The 16758-nt window shown below is 33.2% G+C and overlaps 1 protein-coding gene across 1 annotated transcript; it reads left to right on the top strand.

Moving 5' to 3' along the window:
- The first annotated feature begins 17 nt into the window (after positions 1-17).
- Positions 18-14479, top strand: LOC141345456 (NAD-dependent protein deacetylase sirtuin-3). The gene is made up of 7 exons (XM_073850309.1): positions 18-192; positions 8471-8651; positions 9161-9346; positions 9427-9659; positions 9740-9840; positions 9935-10096; positions 11493-14479. The coding sequence occupies exons 2-7, from the start codon at positions 8479-8481 to the stop codon at positions 11778-11780; spliced, it is 1143 nt and encodes a 380-aa protein (XP_073706410.1). The 5' UTR covers positions 18-192; positions 8471-8478; the 3' UTR covers positions 11781-14479.
- The last annotated feature ends 2279 nt before the right edge of the window (positions 14480-16758 follow it).

Below are 16758 nucleotides of genomic sequence, written 5' to 3'. Positions count from 1 at the left end.
GCTTGTAATGTTTTGCAGGGACGGTGGACTTGTACAGATTTAAGCATGACATTCATTTTGCTCTAGACGTCACGTTGATATTCATGTAATTCCCAGCCACTTGTTTTGTCGCGAGGGATATCATCGATTTTCTGCTCTTCGTATTGACTTGTTTTCCCTCCCTCCTTCACAGTCGGGTAAACAAATACAGAGGCAAGTAACTATTTACTTAGTGTTGTGCTCCATACACTTAATGCATTCAACCTTTGAAAAGCGTATTCCAGGGAATCAGATATTCAAGTAGTATTCTGCAACCGCCACATTGAATGTTTTAGCTAGCAATGGTTTTAATGTGAGGTCATACATTTATTGCAGTGTTTGTAGCAGCGCCGCCAGAGAATTAAATACAATGTTTACTTGCAACTCCTCATACAGTGTATGAATGCGCAGATTATTGCGTAACAAAGCGTCATGGCTGATTATCACATACATAAAGAACGCTCCCTGAAGCGATGTTCTGCTTATGTGTAGTAATGCACCGTATTATTATCTTTTATTTTTGTTTAAAAACACATCAGACTTTAAGGCCTTGGCTTAAGTGATTAACAATTAGGTACTCAGTCAAAAAACTGTTTGTTTGTTTGTTTGTTTGTTTGTGTGTGTACACTACCAGTCAAAAGTTTTAGATTTAGTTTTTAGATTTTTAACAATTTATAATAGGCCTAAGCCTGCATTTATTTAATCTAAAATACAGCAAATGCAATAATATTGTGAAATAAATTTTATGTTTTTATTTAGCTGATCCAATTTGGCTTCTCTGGTTCAATTACGGGCAATTTTGTGTCCCAGCTCTTTACTTTGAAGGTCACATTTAAACGTACTTTCAATAAACTTTTATTAAACTGTGATTATCTAAACAGAATTGTATAAAGTCTTTTGTAAAAATGATTCACTTAATGTTTTACACAAATTAGTTTTTCTGCTTTTTAAAGTTTCTGCTCACCAAGCCTGCATTTAGGCTATTTGATCCAAAGTACAGCAAAAACAGTAACATTTTGATATGTATACTATTCAAAATAACTGTTTTCTGTTTGAATATATTTTAAAATGTATTCCTGTGAACAATGCTAAATTTTCAGCATTATTACTCCAGTCTTCAGTGTCACATGATCTTTCAGAAATCATTCTAATATGCTGATTTTCTGTTTAAAAAATAGTATTATTATTATTATGGTCAATATTTTAAACATATGAGTACTTAATTTTTTTCAGGATCCTTTGATGAATAGAAAGTTTCAAAGATCAGCATTTATCTGAAATAAAAAGCTTTTGTAACATTATACACTATATACCACTCAAAAGCCTGGAGTTAGTATATTTTTTGGGGCAAAGAAATTATAGACTTTTTTTTTTTAGCAAGAATGCTTTAAATTGATCAAACGTGATGCTAAAGACATTTATAATGTTACAAAAGATTTTAGATAAATGCTGTTCTTCTGAACCTTCTATTCATCAAAGTAACCTGAAAAAATTCTACTCCCCAGTTTTCAACATAATAATGATAGTTTTTTTTAAACATTTTAAAAATGTAGCTTTGAAATCACAGGAATCAAATACGTTTTAAAATATATTCAAATAGAAAACTGTTATTTTAAATGGTAAAAATAATTCACAACTTTACAGTTTTTGCTGTACTTTTGATCAAATAAATGGAGGCTTGGTGAGTAGAAAAGACTTCTTTAAGAAACCTTAAAAGTCTTTTGTCTCAAAATCTGTACACACAAAATGTTTTTAACTACATCAAAACCCAGCTGTGGTAAGTCTATCTTCTGACAACTTACTTTTTTAGGTCTTTAATCTGTTTAATGTGTAGATTTTGTTTGCCCTTATCTCTCATTGCAGACTTAATTATCTTAAAATGTGAAAACCATCATTAAAAAAAAAAGTTTAAATAAAATGTAATTTTAGTGATATCGCTAGCCTTTGCTTTGCATTAATTTTTGTCCCCAAACTCATTGCTAATGTTTCCAATACTATACCCTGTTTTCTTATCTGGCTGTACTTTGGCCACTGGGTGGCAGCATTTAATAACATTAAGCCCTCTGGATAGTCTGCTGATAGTTACTTATATTAGTTAGTGACATTGTTTCGCCCCAATTTGAAATGAATTGAATATAATGAGAGGAAAGACAATGTAACACAAAATAATAGCGAGAAAATGTCTTCTAGTAGACTGCACACTTAAAACCTGATTCTTGCACAAATGTATAATTCATTGTGCGACTCATTAAAAAATAACCACCTGAAGTTATGGAGTTGTGAATCAATCAGTCTGAACACATCCTGAATAAATACATTGAGTGGTTACTGCATCATATTTCAGTTTTAAATTACAAAAAAGGAAACATGCTGAACTAGTGTTCAAAAGTGTAGGGTTGGTGAGTTTTTAAATGTTTCTTATGGTTACTAAAGCAGCAGTGATTTTTTTTTTTTTCTGTGATGCTTTTTAGCAGGCATTCTCCAATTTGGTTATTGGATAGCATTTGTTTATCGATATTGAAAACACTTGTGCTTAATATTTGTCTCAAGAGTTTTTGATGAACAAAGTTTAAATGTAGTGAATTAGTTTCCTTGTCTTTTAAAACCGTCAAAAGGGGGTGCTAAAGTGGTGGAGAAACTGGTCTTTGATGAGGGCCACATTAATTCATTTAATTGTAGCTGTGTCTCCACATCATGCATAGGGGGCAGCAAATATCAAAAAGTAGGTGTATACAAGAGTGAAAGCATTAAACTAATTTGAGGTGGATTATTTACCTTTGTGTAGAGTTTTCAAGTCAGAGAAATATCATACAGTAATAAGATGGATCTAGAGGCTTTTAGTCTGTGTCTTCAACCCTCCCTCTAAGATTATTATATAAATATTAAAACGGCTACAGCATAAAATTCCATACTAAATAAATTTTCTATCCTGGTCTTTTTTTTTTTTTTTAGCTGCTTCTCGACAAACAGCTGAACTAATTAAGCTCAATTTGTCAGCGGTGAGAGGCCAGAGATGTGCGCTAATATCAGCACAATGACTCTGTGCTGTCTTACTAAGTCTGAGTCTGACAGCCAGCTCATTCCTGCCCTGACTGCCCGTTGCTAACCTCTTCTCCATGGTTTCAGTCACACCACTGCTCATGTTGGTTTTTGCCTCTTCTTTGGCGTGAAGCCCCTTTGACTATGATTAGTGAAGTCTTTGTTAGACGGCAGACAGAGTTTTGCTTATTTGTCTGCATGTTGTTCTTTTTCTTTTTTCCCCTTCAAATTTGCAAAGATTCTCCAACTTTGCACTTCTCATTAGTGATATCAAATGTATTGTTTATTAAAAAAAAGTGATTTATCAAACTGTTGGCTAATAATTGAAAGCCTAGTAGTGATCAGAATTTATCTAAATATGTCTGAAACTAACAGAATAATTATCAAAATTTAGTTATTAAAGGTTTAAATTAGGGCTGCAGGAAAAGTCGGTTCTCATATGAATCATTATTCAGTCTTCTAGCGGTTTGCATCGATTCACAAATTTCAAAACATTTTTATAGTTATATAATAATAAATTAGCATGTTGTCGGAACATAACTGCAGCAGCAAATGAGGCGGAAAAACAAATGCCCCGCATAATAATGGCTCCCTGATGCCTGCAATTTATATACAGTATAATTACTTAACGATATAATTGCAAGAGAAAGCATTTAAATATATTTTTCCCCTCATCTCGTATTTAGGAGTTTCTTAGTACATGTCATTTCCTTTCTAAACACAGTATGATCAGATTCGGACACATCCCCAAAGGGAAGTGTAAAATATTTTTGATTTATTTGGAAGTTAATAGTTAATAGGAAACACTGATTTCTTGAGTCTGGGCTGTCCATATTATAAACTGGTGTGTTTTTGTATTAAAATACTGATGCGTTTGTAATGTGTGTACAAAAAAAATTAACGAAATCATTTTTAATTGAATCATGAGGTGCCAAAAAATTCCCACCCCTAGATTAAATGGTTTGTTAATAGTATTTATTAATGAAAATAGGATTAATGATGTATCAGACTAAAAAAAATGTACATGGAAAACTTTTTCCCTCTAAATTCAACAATACTTTTTGTTAGGTTTAAAATGCCTGATTTTACTCATTTGGAGGAAAAAACAACTAGTATTGATTGATTGATTTGTTATATTTGTTAGGGCTGGGTTTTAACACCGATTTCACAATTTGATTCAGATTCACAAGCTTGCGATTCAATTTCCTGATTTGATTCTATTTAGAATATTTTGGATATAAATTACAAGTACAGAATATGCCAAATTTTCAAGGACTCAACTAAAATTTTCTTAACTAATGCTGTAAAAAATGCACGAAAGCCAGTTGGTGATGCATTACTATAATATTGAAGGTTAACATTAATTTTGTTTACAGTTAATTTGCACTCAATATTTAAGTTATAATTGCGTAATTATATTACTACAATTTGTCTTTTGAAATGTAAACATTTAAATTGTGGCTGTCATAAGATCTTGTCGAATTTAGTAAAAATCATAATGATGCATATTTAGCAAAATGCTCCTCTGGAGTCATTTTTCTAGTTGACTAATGAGTTTATGGTCACAATGTTTTCTTCTGAGGTAAATGTGACGTTACATGAGGTTTACAAGTTGTTATATTGACGTCTTTGCGCGGTTGAAAAACACCATGTGAAACACTGTTTGATTACATAAGACAGGATATGGTTTTTGCTAAGTTTCACTACTCTTTCTTTTTACATGCCATCGGATGTTTCTTCATGTTTATTTTGTGCTGAAACTGGTCTTAAAGTGAAGGGGATGATCAGTTTATGTGCTGTCTTGAACTGAGGCTCTACAGTGATCTGTCACTCCACATTAAACATTGCCAAAACTGTATTTATTGTTTGAATACTGTAATAAAGTGGACAGAATTTGAAATCAGAGACTTTGAGATGATCAGTTTATGTGTTTGTTCTTGAACTGAGGCGCTAGAGAGATCAGTCACTCCACATGTTGCCAAAAATGTTTATTTTTTGAATACTGCAATAAAATTGACAGAATTTGAAATCTGAGATTTGGAGATGATCAGTTTATGTGTTTGCTTTTGAACTGAGGCACTAGAGCGATCTGTCACTCCACAGTAAATGGTGCCAAAATGGTATTTATTGTTTGAATACTGTAATAAAGTGGACAAAATTTGAAATCAGAGACTTTGAGATGATCAGTTTATGTGTTTGCTTTTGAACTGAGGCACTAGAGCGATCTGTCACTCCACATTAAATGGTGCCAAAACGGTATTGTTTAATACTGTAATAAAACAGAATATTTCATATCAAAGGTAACAAAGCTTATTGCTGTTTACTGAATGAGAGGTTTGCTACAACGTTCCCTAACGTTAGGCTAATTGATAGGATTTAAGAATCAATATCCTTTTGTAAAAATGAGAGTTGTTTAAAATCAAGAAATCACATTTTGTACCCAGCCTTAATATTTGTTACTGCTCAGAACATTAACACAACAAGAGAAAGTGAGACATACTCTGAGCAACATTACAATTACAATATAAGAGATTTTTTTTTTTTTTTTTTTTTTTTTTTTTTTTTTTTTTGTTAAAACATTTTTTTCCTTCTCCAGGATTCACACTTAAGGACAAGTTTTAATGCATTTAGAGTCCCTGATTGTGACAACAGAAACACATTGTACTATTTACTTCTCCATGCCGTTTGTGTGAGTTTTAATAAGCTCAGCTGTGAAATATTGGATGTGCGCAGCAGTGTCTCTTTGCTTAGTGGGAAGGCAAAGGCAGTGACCTCTCATCCCCTGTAGTTTTTAATAGTTCTGTGGGAGTAGCCATTACAGCAGTGGAGGTGGGAGAGGGGAATCTCATAAGGGCCAGCCTTGATGCGCTTAAAAAGATAAAATAACCAACAAATGACTAATTCACTTACGTCTTGTGAGTTGAATTGAGTTATAGCCGCTTATAGCCATTTTGGTTTGCAGGTTGCCAGATTTTGTTCTGCATCCTACAGCTTCTGGTAGTTGTTTATCACTCCGCACACTGACCCATTGTCATTGTGAATGTGATAACTGTGCCCCTTTCGGCTGTGATAAGGTGCGTCGTTGAAAGGCCCGTCTTATCGCGTTTGTATGCTGTGACGGCAGCCTTGTTTTATTGGATGTATCTTTTTGTATCCACTCCTCTTACCTTTTATTCTCTCTCCCTCCGTCCCAGTCGTCGTCCGTCATTCATCCTTAGAAGATGTTGAAGCCTTGAGAGATGGCCTCTCACGGCTCCAGGCATCTTCCTCACCTCTCGCTTCCCACAAACTCTCTTTATTGGATTCTACCTCTGCATCATCTATCTCTATTCACTTGCCTTTTTTTGGTCTAAATGGCCTCCTCCTTTCTCTTCCAGCTGGGTTTGTTGACACACAGTCAATCCTGGACACTTTCACCCCCCTCTTCTCCATCTCTTGTACCCGTTCCCCTTCCCTGAGTCGTAAAGCTGCCACAGCTGTGGGCTGTTGAACCAAAGTGGAGGGACACATTAAATATATTACAACCATTAGCTTTGTTGGGGCTTGACGGTTTTAATACTTTGTAGCTTTACGCCAGCCAAAGGCAGGACACAGCACATCTCTGCTATGATTTTCTCTTAAATATTGCAATGAACCTAATTAGGAAAGGTATAAAAGGTCTTTTTTTTTAAATAGCATGTGTAACACTTTTTTTTTTTTTTTATATTAGAACAAATTTTAAAGACAGCTACAGCATCAAATACTGTAAAATAATTTGGTTCTAATTGCTTAACATATTCTATTTGATCATTATAATCTATGTATGCTGTCTGATATTTCTTTAACTTCTTATGTGATTAATATACACTGAACAGTTTGAACAGTAAGAGTTTTAATGTTTACAAAGATGTCTCTTCTCCTCACGAAGCCTTCATTTATTTGATCCAAAGTACAACAAAAACGGTAAAATTGACATTTCTGCTATTTAAAATAACTGTTTATTTAAATATTTTAAAATTTAATTTATTCCTGAATTTTTACTCCAGTCACATGATCCTTCAGAAATCATTCTAATATTCTGATTTGCTGCCAAAACCGTTTATGTTGATTCTTTGAATAGAAAGTTCAGGAGAACAGCATTTATCTGAAATGGAAACATTATAAATGTATTTATCATCACTTTTGATCAATTTAAAGCATCCTTGTTAAATAAGTGTTAATTTCTATAAATTATACTGACTCCAAGCTTTTGAATGAATGTGCTCAACTGTTTTAAATATTATTATTATTATTATTATTATTATTATTAATAATAATAATAAAAAATGTTGAGCAGCAAATCAGCATATTAGAATGATTTCTGAAGGATCATGTGACACTAAGGACTAGAGTAATAATGCTGAAAATTTAGCTTTCATCACAGGAATAAATAACATTTTTAAATTTTCAAATTCAGATTAGATATGTTATTCAAATAGAAAACAGTTATTTTAAATAGTAAAAATATTTCACAATATTACTGGTTTGCTGTATTTTGGATCAAATAAATGCAGGCTTCTGTAAAAAAAACATTAAACATCTTTTGACTGGAAGTGTAAGTTTTCTTTTTCTTTCCCAGAGGTTTAAAAATTGTCTTCCATCCTAGCTTTAGGACATTTAAGATTCTAGTTTGAAAAGATGTCATTGTAATATTTGCATATTTAAATGACTGGTTATTTTTCAACAAATGTTTTTTTTTTTTTTTTTTCTTGTATGGAACAGTGTTTCATTGGCCAAATCCAATAAAACATAAATTTTAAATATTAATTTGTGTTCATAATTTAAATATAATAATTACAAGTTTGAGATCAATGATTTTTATATAAATTCTGTATTTATTTGATCAAAATTACAGTAAAAACAGTGGTAGTGAAACCCTAAAATAACTTAACTTATAAAAATTGTTTACATTTATAAAAATAGAGTTATTTTAATTTTTTAAATACATTTTAAAATTTAGTTTATTCCTGTGATGGCAAGAATAAATTGGCAACATGATTCTTCAGAAATCATTCTAATATGCTGATTTGGTGCTAATGGAACATTTCTTGTTATTGTTAAACCGTTTAGCTTTTTTGTGGAAACTTTTTTTTTTGGGGGGGGGGGGGGTGTCTTTGAATAAAAAGTTCACAATGTCTTTACTGTCATTTTTGGGCAAAAATATCAAAAAGTCAAAGTAGTAGTCAGTGAGTATTCTATGTATGTGAAGAATTCTAAATTCTATAACTACATCAGCTTTGCATAAAACCTAAGCTTACTTAAACCATAAATATTATTGCAGTCTTACAAGGACTTATATTTTCTTTCTAAAAAATCCAGTTGTATAACCAGTTCCAGTTCTATAAGAAATCAAAGCATACACCAATAAACATACAATTTAAATGTCCCTTTCCAGGCGTGAACATGAGCAAGGCGAAGTCGAGTAGGGAAAGAAGGATCGCTCCGCCTGGCATCACAAGGGTGACTCGCAGTTCCATCAACCCTCAGGACTCTCAGCGCACTAAACCTGCAGATTCAGGCCTGGTCGACGACCTCAGCCTCATGAGCGTGAGCGAACAGCAGGCCTCATTAGCACGGTGAGACACCAAAACCTCATGTTTTCGCATAATTTTATGAAATGTAGTTTAAAACAAGGCAACATTATTTTCCTTCACTCTTCAGCTATGAAAGGAAACTGCAAAAAAACTGTTTTTAATTATTTTCAAGGGATAGTTCAGACAAAAATTACAATTCGGTCATTAATTATTCACCTTCATGTCGTTCCAAGACCTTTGTTCATCTTCAGAACGCAAAGATATTTTTGATGAAATCTGACCCTGCATAGACAGCATTGCAACTGACATGTTTAAGACCCAAAAGAGTAGTGAGAATATTGTTAAAATAGTCCGTGTGACATTAGTGATTCAATCTTAATTTTACTAAGCTACGAAAATACATTCTGTGCACAAAGTAAACAAAAATAACGACTTTATTCAGCAATTTCTTCTCCTCTGTGTCAGTCTTCGACATGTGTTTGCAAATCTGTTTTGAAAACACAATTGTCATCGATATTTTAAAGTATTTTATTACTTTTCCTTCTCTTAAGGAAAGGGAAGTCCTACCAGAGTTCGTCTCCCAGCACTAAGGCCGTTCTCTCCTCACCGTCTGGCAGCTCTGTCCCGCGTGGGGCTTTGGGAACTATCGGCCGGCTGATGAAGCTTGGCCGGGTGCGAAACATTGTGGTGGTTGCTGGAGCAGGTATCAGCACAGCCAGCGGTATACCAGACTTCAGGTGGATACTCGCTCAAAACCAAAAACTACTTCTGAATCATTGTTTTAACCCATTCTCAACTAACAAATGTCTTGTTTCAGGACACCAGGGACAGGTCTTTATGCTAACCTTGCGAAGTATGACATCCCTTACCCAGAGGCCATCTTTAACATCGACTACTTCTCTGACAACCCTCATCCTTTCTTCTCATTGGCTAAAGAGCTGTACCCTGGACACCACCGACCAAACTACGTTCACTACTTCATCCGAATGCTGCATCAGAAGGGCCTGCTGCTTCGCATGTACACTCAGAACATCGATGGACTTGAAAAACGTGAGATTAAAATTGTACATCATTAGTAAGAGTGAATTTCGCAGTGCTGTATTTTAAACTGTGCTGTGCTCTTTCTGTAGTGTGTGGTATCCCAGATGACAAACTTGTGGAGGCTCATGGTAGTTTTGCCACTGCTGCCTGCCACCTCTGCTATACGCCTTATCCTTCTGAGGAAGCCAAGGTAATATAAATTAGATCGAGTGACCTAATTTACAATATTGAATTCAAACAATTTAGTGCATACTACATAATCTTCCTTTCTTTTTTCCAAACAGCAAGCTATAATGAACGGCAGCGTTCCCATCTGTACATTTTGCGCCGGTGCAGTCAAACCTAATGTCGTCTTCTTTGGAGAAGATCTGCCAGAAAAGTACTTTCAACATGCTGAAGATTTCCCAAAAGCTGACCTTCTCATGATCATGGGCACTTCTTTAAAGGTAAAAGGAAGGAAGAAAAAAATGTAAAATAAAATATTAATTATTATTATTATATTCTAATAACTGATCCTATAAGATATAAATATTGTGTATGTAAGCATATTTGACAGTTTTGCTGTGTGACTTGCACTCCATCTTAAATTGTTTTAAACAGCATTTTGGTAATAAGTTTATATATACAAGCAGCATTTATCAGTGTTTTAAATTTATATAAATATTACTTTGTTCCATGGCTAAAATCACATTATATTTTTAGAATAGCAACTGCAAATGAAGTTGTGGGGTTTTTTTTCTTTTTTTTTATGATTACAAAGGCTGTGTTTTTCAATTATTGTTCAAAAGAATTCAGTAAAACCCCTAAATTAACTGTTTATCTCTACATTTTTTTTTTATTAATAGTAATTTAAAAGTTTAGAGTTTGCATTTTTGAAAGGAGTATTTTATGCTCGCCAAGGCTGAAATGCTGATTTTTTTTTTTTTAAATGTTATTAAAAATGCATTAAAACCCATAATACTGTTCTCAATTTTTATTCATAGTAATAAAGTTTGGAGTTAAAAGTGTGTAAAATTATTTTATTTTTTTTACATTTTTGAAAAGTATTTTATGCTCACCAAGGCTACTTTTTTTTTTTTTTTTTATTAAAATACAGTAAAACCCCTTATATTGTGAAATGGTACAGAGCGAAACTCAATTTTTTTTTTTTTTTTTTTACATTTTTGAAAAGTCTTTTATGCTTTCCAAAACTGCAAAAAAAATTATATTAAAAATACAGTAAAATCTTTATACTGTGAAATATTATTACAATAAAACTAACTTGACTGTTTATCTCACAATGCTTTTTATTCATAGTAATTAAAAGGTTAAGTTTTTGAAGATTAGGAGTTTTTGAAATTTATTTTATTTGAGATTTATTCATTTTTGAAAAGTCTTTTATGCTGCTCACCAAGACTGCATTTTTTTTATTAGTAAAAATAAAGTAAAACCCCTAATATTGTGAAATATTATTTTTTTTACTTTTTTTATTGGTGTTTTCTAATATAATCATTTTAAAATATAATTTTTGTAATGGCAAAGCTGAATTTTCAGTCTTCAGTGTCACATAATCCTTAATTCTAATATGTTGATTTGCTACTCAAGACACATTTCTTATTATCAGTGTTAAAAACAGCTGCTTTATATTTTTGTGTATTTTTTGTGTTGTTTATGAATAGAAAGTCAAAAACAGCATTTATTTGAAAAATCTTATTTAACAGTTTTTATGGTTGCTTTTAGTCGGTTTAATGTATCATTGCATTATTTATGTATGATAGAGTTAAATATATGTTTGTAATACAGCTATCAAGGGAAATCTGTCATGTCATACTTAATCTATAAGTCATCTTGTTTTTGTGGCAGATCGAGCCCTTCGCCAGCCTGGTCAACACAGTGAAGTCCACAGTGCCTCGTCTGCTGCTGAACCGTGATTCAGTCGGGCCCTTTGAACGGAGGCCCCTGAGGAGGGGTGACTACATGGAGCTGGGAGATCTCTCAGAGTCTGTCCGAAAACTTGCTGAGATCCTGGGATGGCATACTGAGATCCAAGACCTGATGAACAGCCATGAAAATGGGCTTTGTTCTTATATTGACCCCAGCATTAGCAGCGGTGAGAACAGTGACTCCTCAGAGACCGACAGCATGCACTAATATCATCTACAGACATGCTCTGTAAGTTATGTAAACATCAGCGGGTATGGCAGTGGAGACTGGGGGGGTGTTCCATAAACCAAATAAGTCAGGCTTATTTCAGTTAGTCTGACTTATTTTGAGCCGAATCAAGTGACAATAAGTCAGACTAACTGAAATAAGCCTGACTTATTTGGTAAACTTGGTTTATGGAACACCCCCCTGGCAAGGGTTTTAAACCCACAGTGATGTTTGTATATCATTTCATCTGAATGTTTTATGTATGTCAGTGTTCTAGCCAGTAGTAAACACCGGCTTGACTGTATTTGGTCAGTCTTTTGCTAACCGGATAAACCGCAGCAATGTTTGATCAGACAGTGAAACTTGGCCATGTTTCTGGAGGGTTTAGACTTGACAAATTATTTTCATATTGTCTGCTGCTCATTTTGACTGAAAACCTACATCTTGGTATTTAAAATTCTGGCACTTATACTCCTATGTAATGAATAAGAAGAGAACTGTAATTTGCTGTAACTAATCTGTGCACATCCCAATTCTATGGAAGCCCATTTATACCACAAAATTAGACATTTTAAAAACATTTGTGAGTTATGAAGTTAGAATTGTGAGATACTCGCAATTATGAGAAATAAAGTCAGATTTGCATGATATAAACTCGCAATTGCGAGTTATAGTCAAAATTGTAAGACAAATTTGGAGAAATAGTTTGTATTTCTTAGAATTGCGAGAAACTCACAATTCTGACTTTTTTTTTTTCTCAGAATTGCATTTATATCTCGCAGTTTCGACTTTAACGCACAATTGTGTAATAGCATGAAAGTCAGAATTGCAAGATACAAACATTTATAAGGAAAGATTTCTATCACGCAATTCTGACTTTCACGCAATTGCGAGTTTCTCACAATTCTGACTTTATAACTCACAATTAAGTCAAAAATATAACTCAAACTCAGAATTGCAAATTATCATAAATTCTGAGGAAAAAAATCAGAATTACAAGATAAAACTCAATTTCAAGAAAAAGTCAGAATTGTGAGTTTATTTTGTGATTTTGATTGTTTCTCATTGAGTTTATATCACAATTCTGAGGGGGAAAAAGTCAGAATTGCTGAATAAAAAGTCGCAATGACTGACTTTCCTCGCAAACTCCAGTTTTTGTCTCGCAATTCTGAGTTTTTGTTTGTACCATGCAATTCTGAGAAAAAAATTGCGAGGAAAAAGTGAGAATTGCGAGATACAAACTCTCATTTATGAGGAAAAATTACAATTTTTATTTCTTGCAGTTGTTTGACAAAATTCAGAATTGCAAGGTTTTTATTTCGTGATTCTGACTATTTCTCATAGCTTTAAGTTTATAGCACAAATTCTGAGAAAAATGTTTGTGAGTTTGTATCACAGTTGTGAGAGTCAGAATTACAAGATTAAAAACTCTGAGTTTATCTCACTATTCTGAGGGGGGGAAAAGTGGTGAGGAAAAAGTCAGAATTGTGAGATACAAAATTGTATTTGCAAGGAAAAATGTCAAAATTAAGTCTTAAAGTCAGAATTGCAAGGTTTTTTTATTTGTGATTCTGACCATTTCTTGTAGTTTTGAGTGTATCACAATTCTAAGAAGAAAAAAAAGTCAGAGCTACGAGATAAAAGTGTGCAATTCTGACTTTCCTTGCAAACACAAGTGTGTATCTCACAATTCTGACTATTTCTCTCAATTGTCAGTTTATATCACGCAATTTGAGAAAAAAAAACCTGAAATGCGAGATTTAAAAAGTGCTATTGCCACTTTATTTTATTTTTTTATTCAGTGGCGGAAATGGGTTTCCATATGATTTAAAGATGTAGACCTGTTTAGAATGCCAAAATATCTACAGTAGTTTTACATTTTTAGCAGACCCAGTTACTACAGGAAAACAAAACTAGAAAGTGGCACTTTTGTGAATTTGGGACCGCTAATTATCTCTGGACAAGGTGAAATGTATTTTAAGGCTCCTTTTGCATTCTACAAACTGTATTCAGAATTTTACTCTTTATGTGGAAAGGTTGGTAGTGCGAAGTTAATGTGTAAGACTGGAAATAATGTATGTTTGTATATAAATGTTTGTCTATATATTTGTTTGCTAGTTGTAAGTCATTTGGTGGCCAGCGAGCAAACAGTGCTAAATTAGCATGGGAGGTGTGACCTCCCAAGTGTGCAGTACCCCCACTGTGTGTTTTCACAGGCACTGCAGCCTCCACGCGGGAGCTCCAACCCCCCCAAAACTCTAATAAATGTCTTTGGTCAGCAACAAAGAACCCCAATATCCTGCTGCTGTGTGTGTGTGTGCGAGTGTGTGAGGTTCTGCATATGAGAACGGCTGTGAGCGCAATTTTGATTTTGCACAGGATCAGTGAAGTAGCTGGTAATTACCACACTGCTGTGATCATATCTGTTCATGTCCCTCAGGGATTTGGGCACATTATGGACAATATGGACAAAAAGCCAGAATGCCTATTAAATATTTCACTCCATCTCATTTCTTTTATTCATATATGCAGTTTGCCATGTTTGTGTTGGTCAGTTTGGTTGAAGCATGTTGAATATGATTGATTTTCTGTAGTTAAAGCTTGCATTTGTTCTTTAACATTCTTACCATTTGTACTTCTGAATATTAAAATGCTGTTTTTTTTGTATGTATGTACTTTTATTATATCCTGCTAATAAAAATTGCATCTTATGGTATTTAATGAATATTCATAGCTTTGTCTCTTCTGTTTTATTTTTGGTCTTAATCTGTTTAACTAAGGAATATATATATATATTTATTTATTATTATTTATTTATTTATATATATTTTTTTTTTCTTTCAAATCAAGATTATTTGTATTTCACACATTTGAATTTAAAACTATTTTCACACTGGATTATGGATGCAAATCATCTTACCTATTAAAACAACAGTTGAATTCAATGTCATGTAACTTCTCCTCTACTGATCATGTTTAATATAAGGGTCGACTGATATGTTTTCAGGGCCGACAACAGTTATTACAGATCAAGTAAACTGATAACTGATATTCTGAACCGATATATGTCTGGTGTAAAAAGTAAAGTGTCAAAATTAAGAACAACCAGGGCTCTGACAAAAAACTTTAAATCCTTTTAAGTTATTTTATCAGTCAAATTGGTTTTTGAAAATGACCGATACCGATAACCATAAAAATGACTCTCAATTCGGAGAAGTTAAGCCAGAATTGCAAGATAAACTCACAATTCTGATTTTGTAACAAGCAATTGCGAGTTAAGTCAGAATTGTGACATATCAGCTTTTTTCTTCCTCCAAATTGGACTTTGCGAGAAAGAATTGGGAGGAAAATCAGAATTGAGAGATATAAACTTGCATTTGTGAGAAAAAAAAGAATTGTGAGGAAAACATCGAGAATTACAATTCTGACTTAATTTCTTGCAATTGTCAGTTTATATCATGCAACTCTAAGGAAAAAAAGTCAGAATTGTAAGATAAAAGTACCACATATTTGAATTTTAAACTAATTTTACACTGGTTTATGGATACAAATCATCTTACCTATCAAAGCAAAAGTTGAATTCAACATCATATAGCTTAGTTTTTTTCTCCTCAAATAGTCATTTAATTTAAGGGTCAAGTTGTTACAGATCAAGTTGACTGATAACTGATATTTTGAACCGATATATGTCTGGTGTAAAAATGAAACTTTGTCAAAATTAAGAATATAAAGGTCTCTGACAAAAAAAAAAAAAATCCTAAAATGCTTTTAAAATATTTTATCAGCAAATCGGTTTTGATAATTAATACCGATAGCCAGAGCCGGATTAAATAAATGGACTACACTAGGCAGGCTGCATTTTTTGGGCCCCCCTCCGTCGATGTTATTTATGAATTGAAATCTGAAACTTACCAAAGTTACTAATAAAAGTTAATTCACATTTTACATAGCCTAGTCTTTGGTTAAAAATTGGTTGTTGTATGCCAAAATAAGTCATGTGTTGTATATAAAACAGTCTATCAGACTATTTTTGATATTCATTATTTATACATTACACGGCTCTATTAAATGCTATTTAATTATCCTCATCTTATCCATTAGGAGTGTCATTGTTAAGGCAGTAGTACCAGTAAATAACCAATAGGTGTCAGTAAAGTATGTAAACAGAGTAAATAAGTTTATTAAGCAAAACGATATTGGGCTCACACCAGTCTATGGCTCACACGGAGCCCCTTACGTCACCTGTAGAAGAAAAATAATTAATCCGTGGGGACGGTTTTGCAATTCGTTCCCTCAGTTTAAACTGTACTCACGAGTTCTTAAACTGTTCCCTCGGTTAAATAAATAAATATAAATCGTGCCCATGGATTATCAAACCGTACTCACGAATTTCCAATCCGTGAGCTCAGATTTTGTAAACCGTACCCTCAGATTTTGAATCCTTACCGACAAATTTATAATCTGTGCGCACACTTTAGCAATCCGTTCCCACGGATTTGTGATGCATTGTATTGCATTTATTAAACTTTATTTCTCATAGTAGGCTATGAGACCATGGAACACTGACAAAACAGAGTTTTAGATTTATTTTATTTATATTAATCACCAATAGATTAGCTGCTAAAACACCACACCTGTGTTCTATCCTATTGGTTATTATTGTAAAATAAACGCTAAAAAGAAGACTGTTTTGTAAGTAAAATAAAATAATAAGTGAAGAGCGCTGTTCAAACGGCTTTGCTTTATTTAATTTTTTCAAAATATAAAATTGCCTGAATTTAAAAAAAAAAAAAACGAGTTTTGGAGGGAAGGTAAAAAGCAATACAAATCAAATAATGTACAGGTTATGTTGTCATTCCTTTGCTCTCAAACTAAATGCAATGTAATAATAGGCCTTATTTAATAATAACATTAAATGTGCAGCATGCATCTAATGCTACGCGTTCCAGGCAGGTTTTTGAGCTCGTTAAACACGACT

This window comes from Garra rufa, chromosome 11 (assembly GCF_049309525.1).
Source record: "Garra rufa chromosome 11, GarRuf1.0, whole genome shotgun sequence".
NCBI lineage: Eukaryota > Metazoa > Chordata > Actinopteri > Cypriniformes > Cyprinidae > Garra > Garra rufa.
Note: the sequence above shows the minus strand (reverse complement) of the source record. Positions and strands in the feature narration are given on the sequence as shown.

Bases quoted from the DNA above. Each gene is read 5' to 3' on its own strand.
- LOC141345456 (XM_073850309.1), top strand. From the start codon at position 8,479: ATGAGCAAGGCGAAGTCGAGTAGGGAAAGAAGGATCGCTCCGCCTGGC. The intron at 8,652-9,160 runs GTGAGACACCAA...CCTTCTCTTAAG, and splicing joins CAGCAGGCCTCATTAGCACG to GAAAGGGAAGTCCTACCAGA. The intron at 9,347-9,426 runs GTGGATACTCGC...GTCTTGTTTCAG, and splicing joins AGCGGTATACCAGACTTCAG to GACACCAGGGACAGGTCTTT.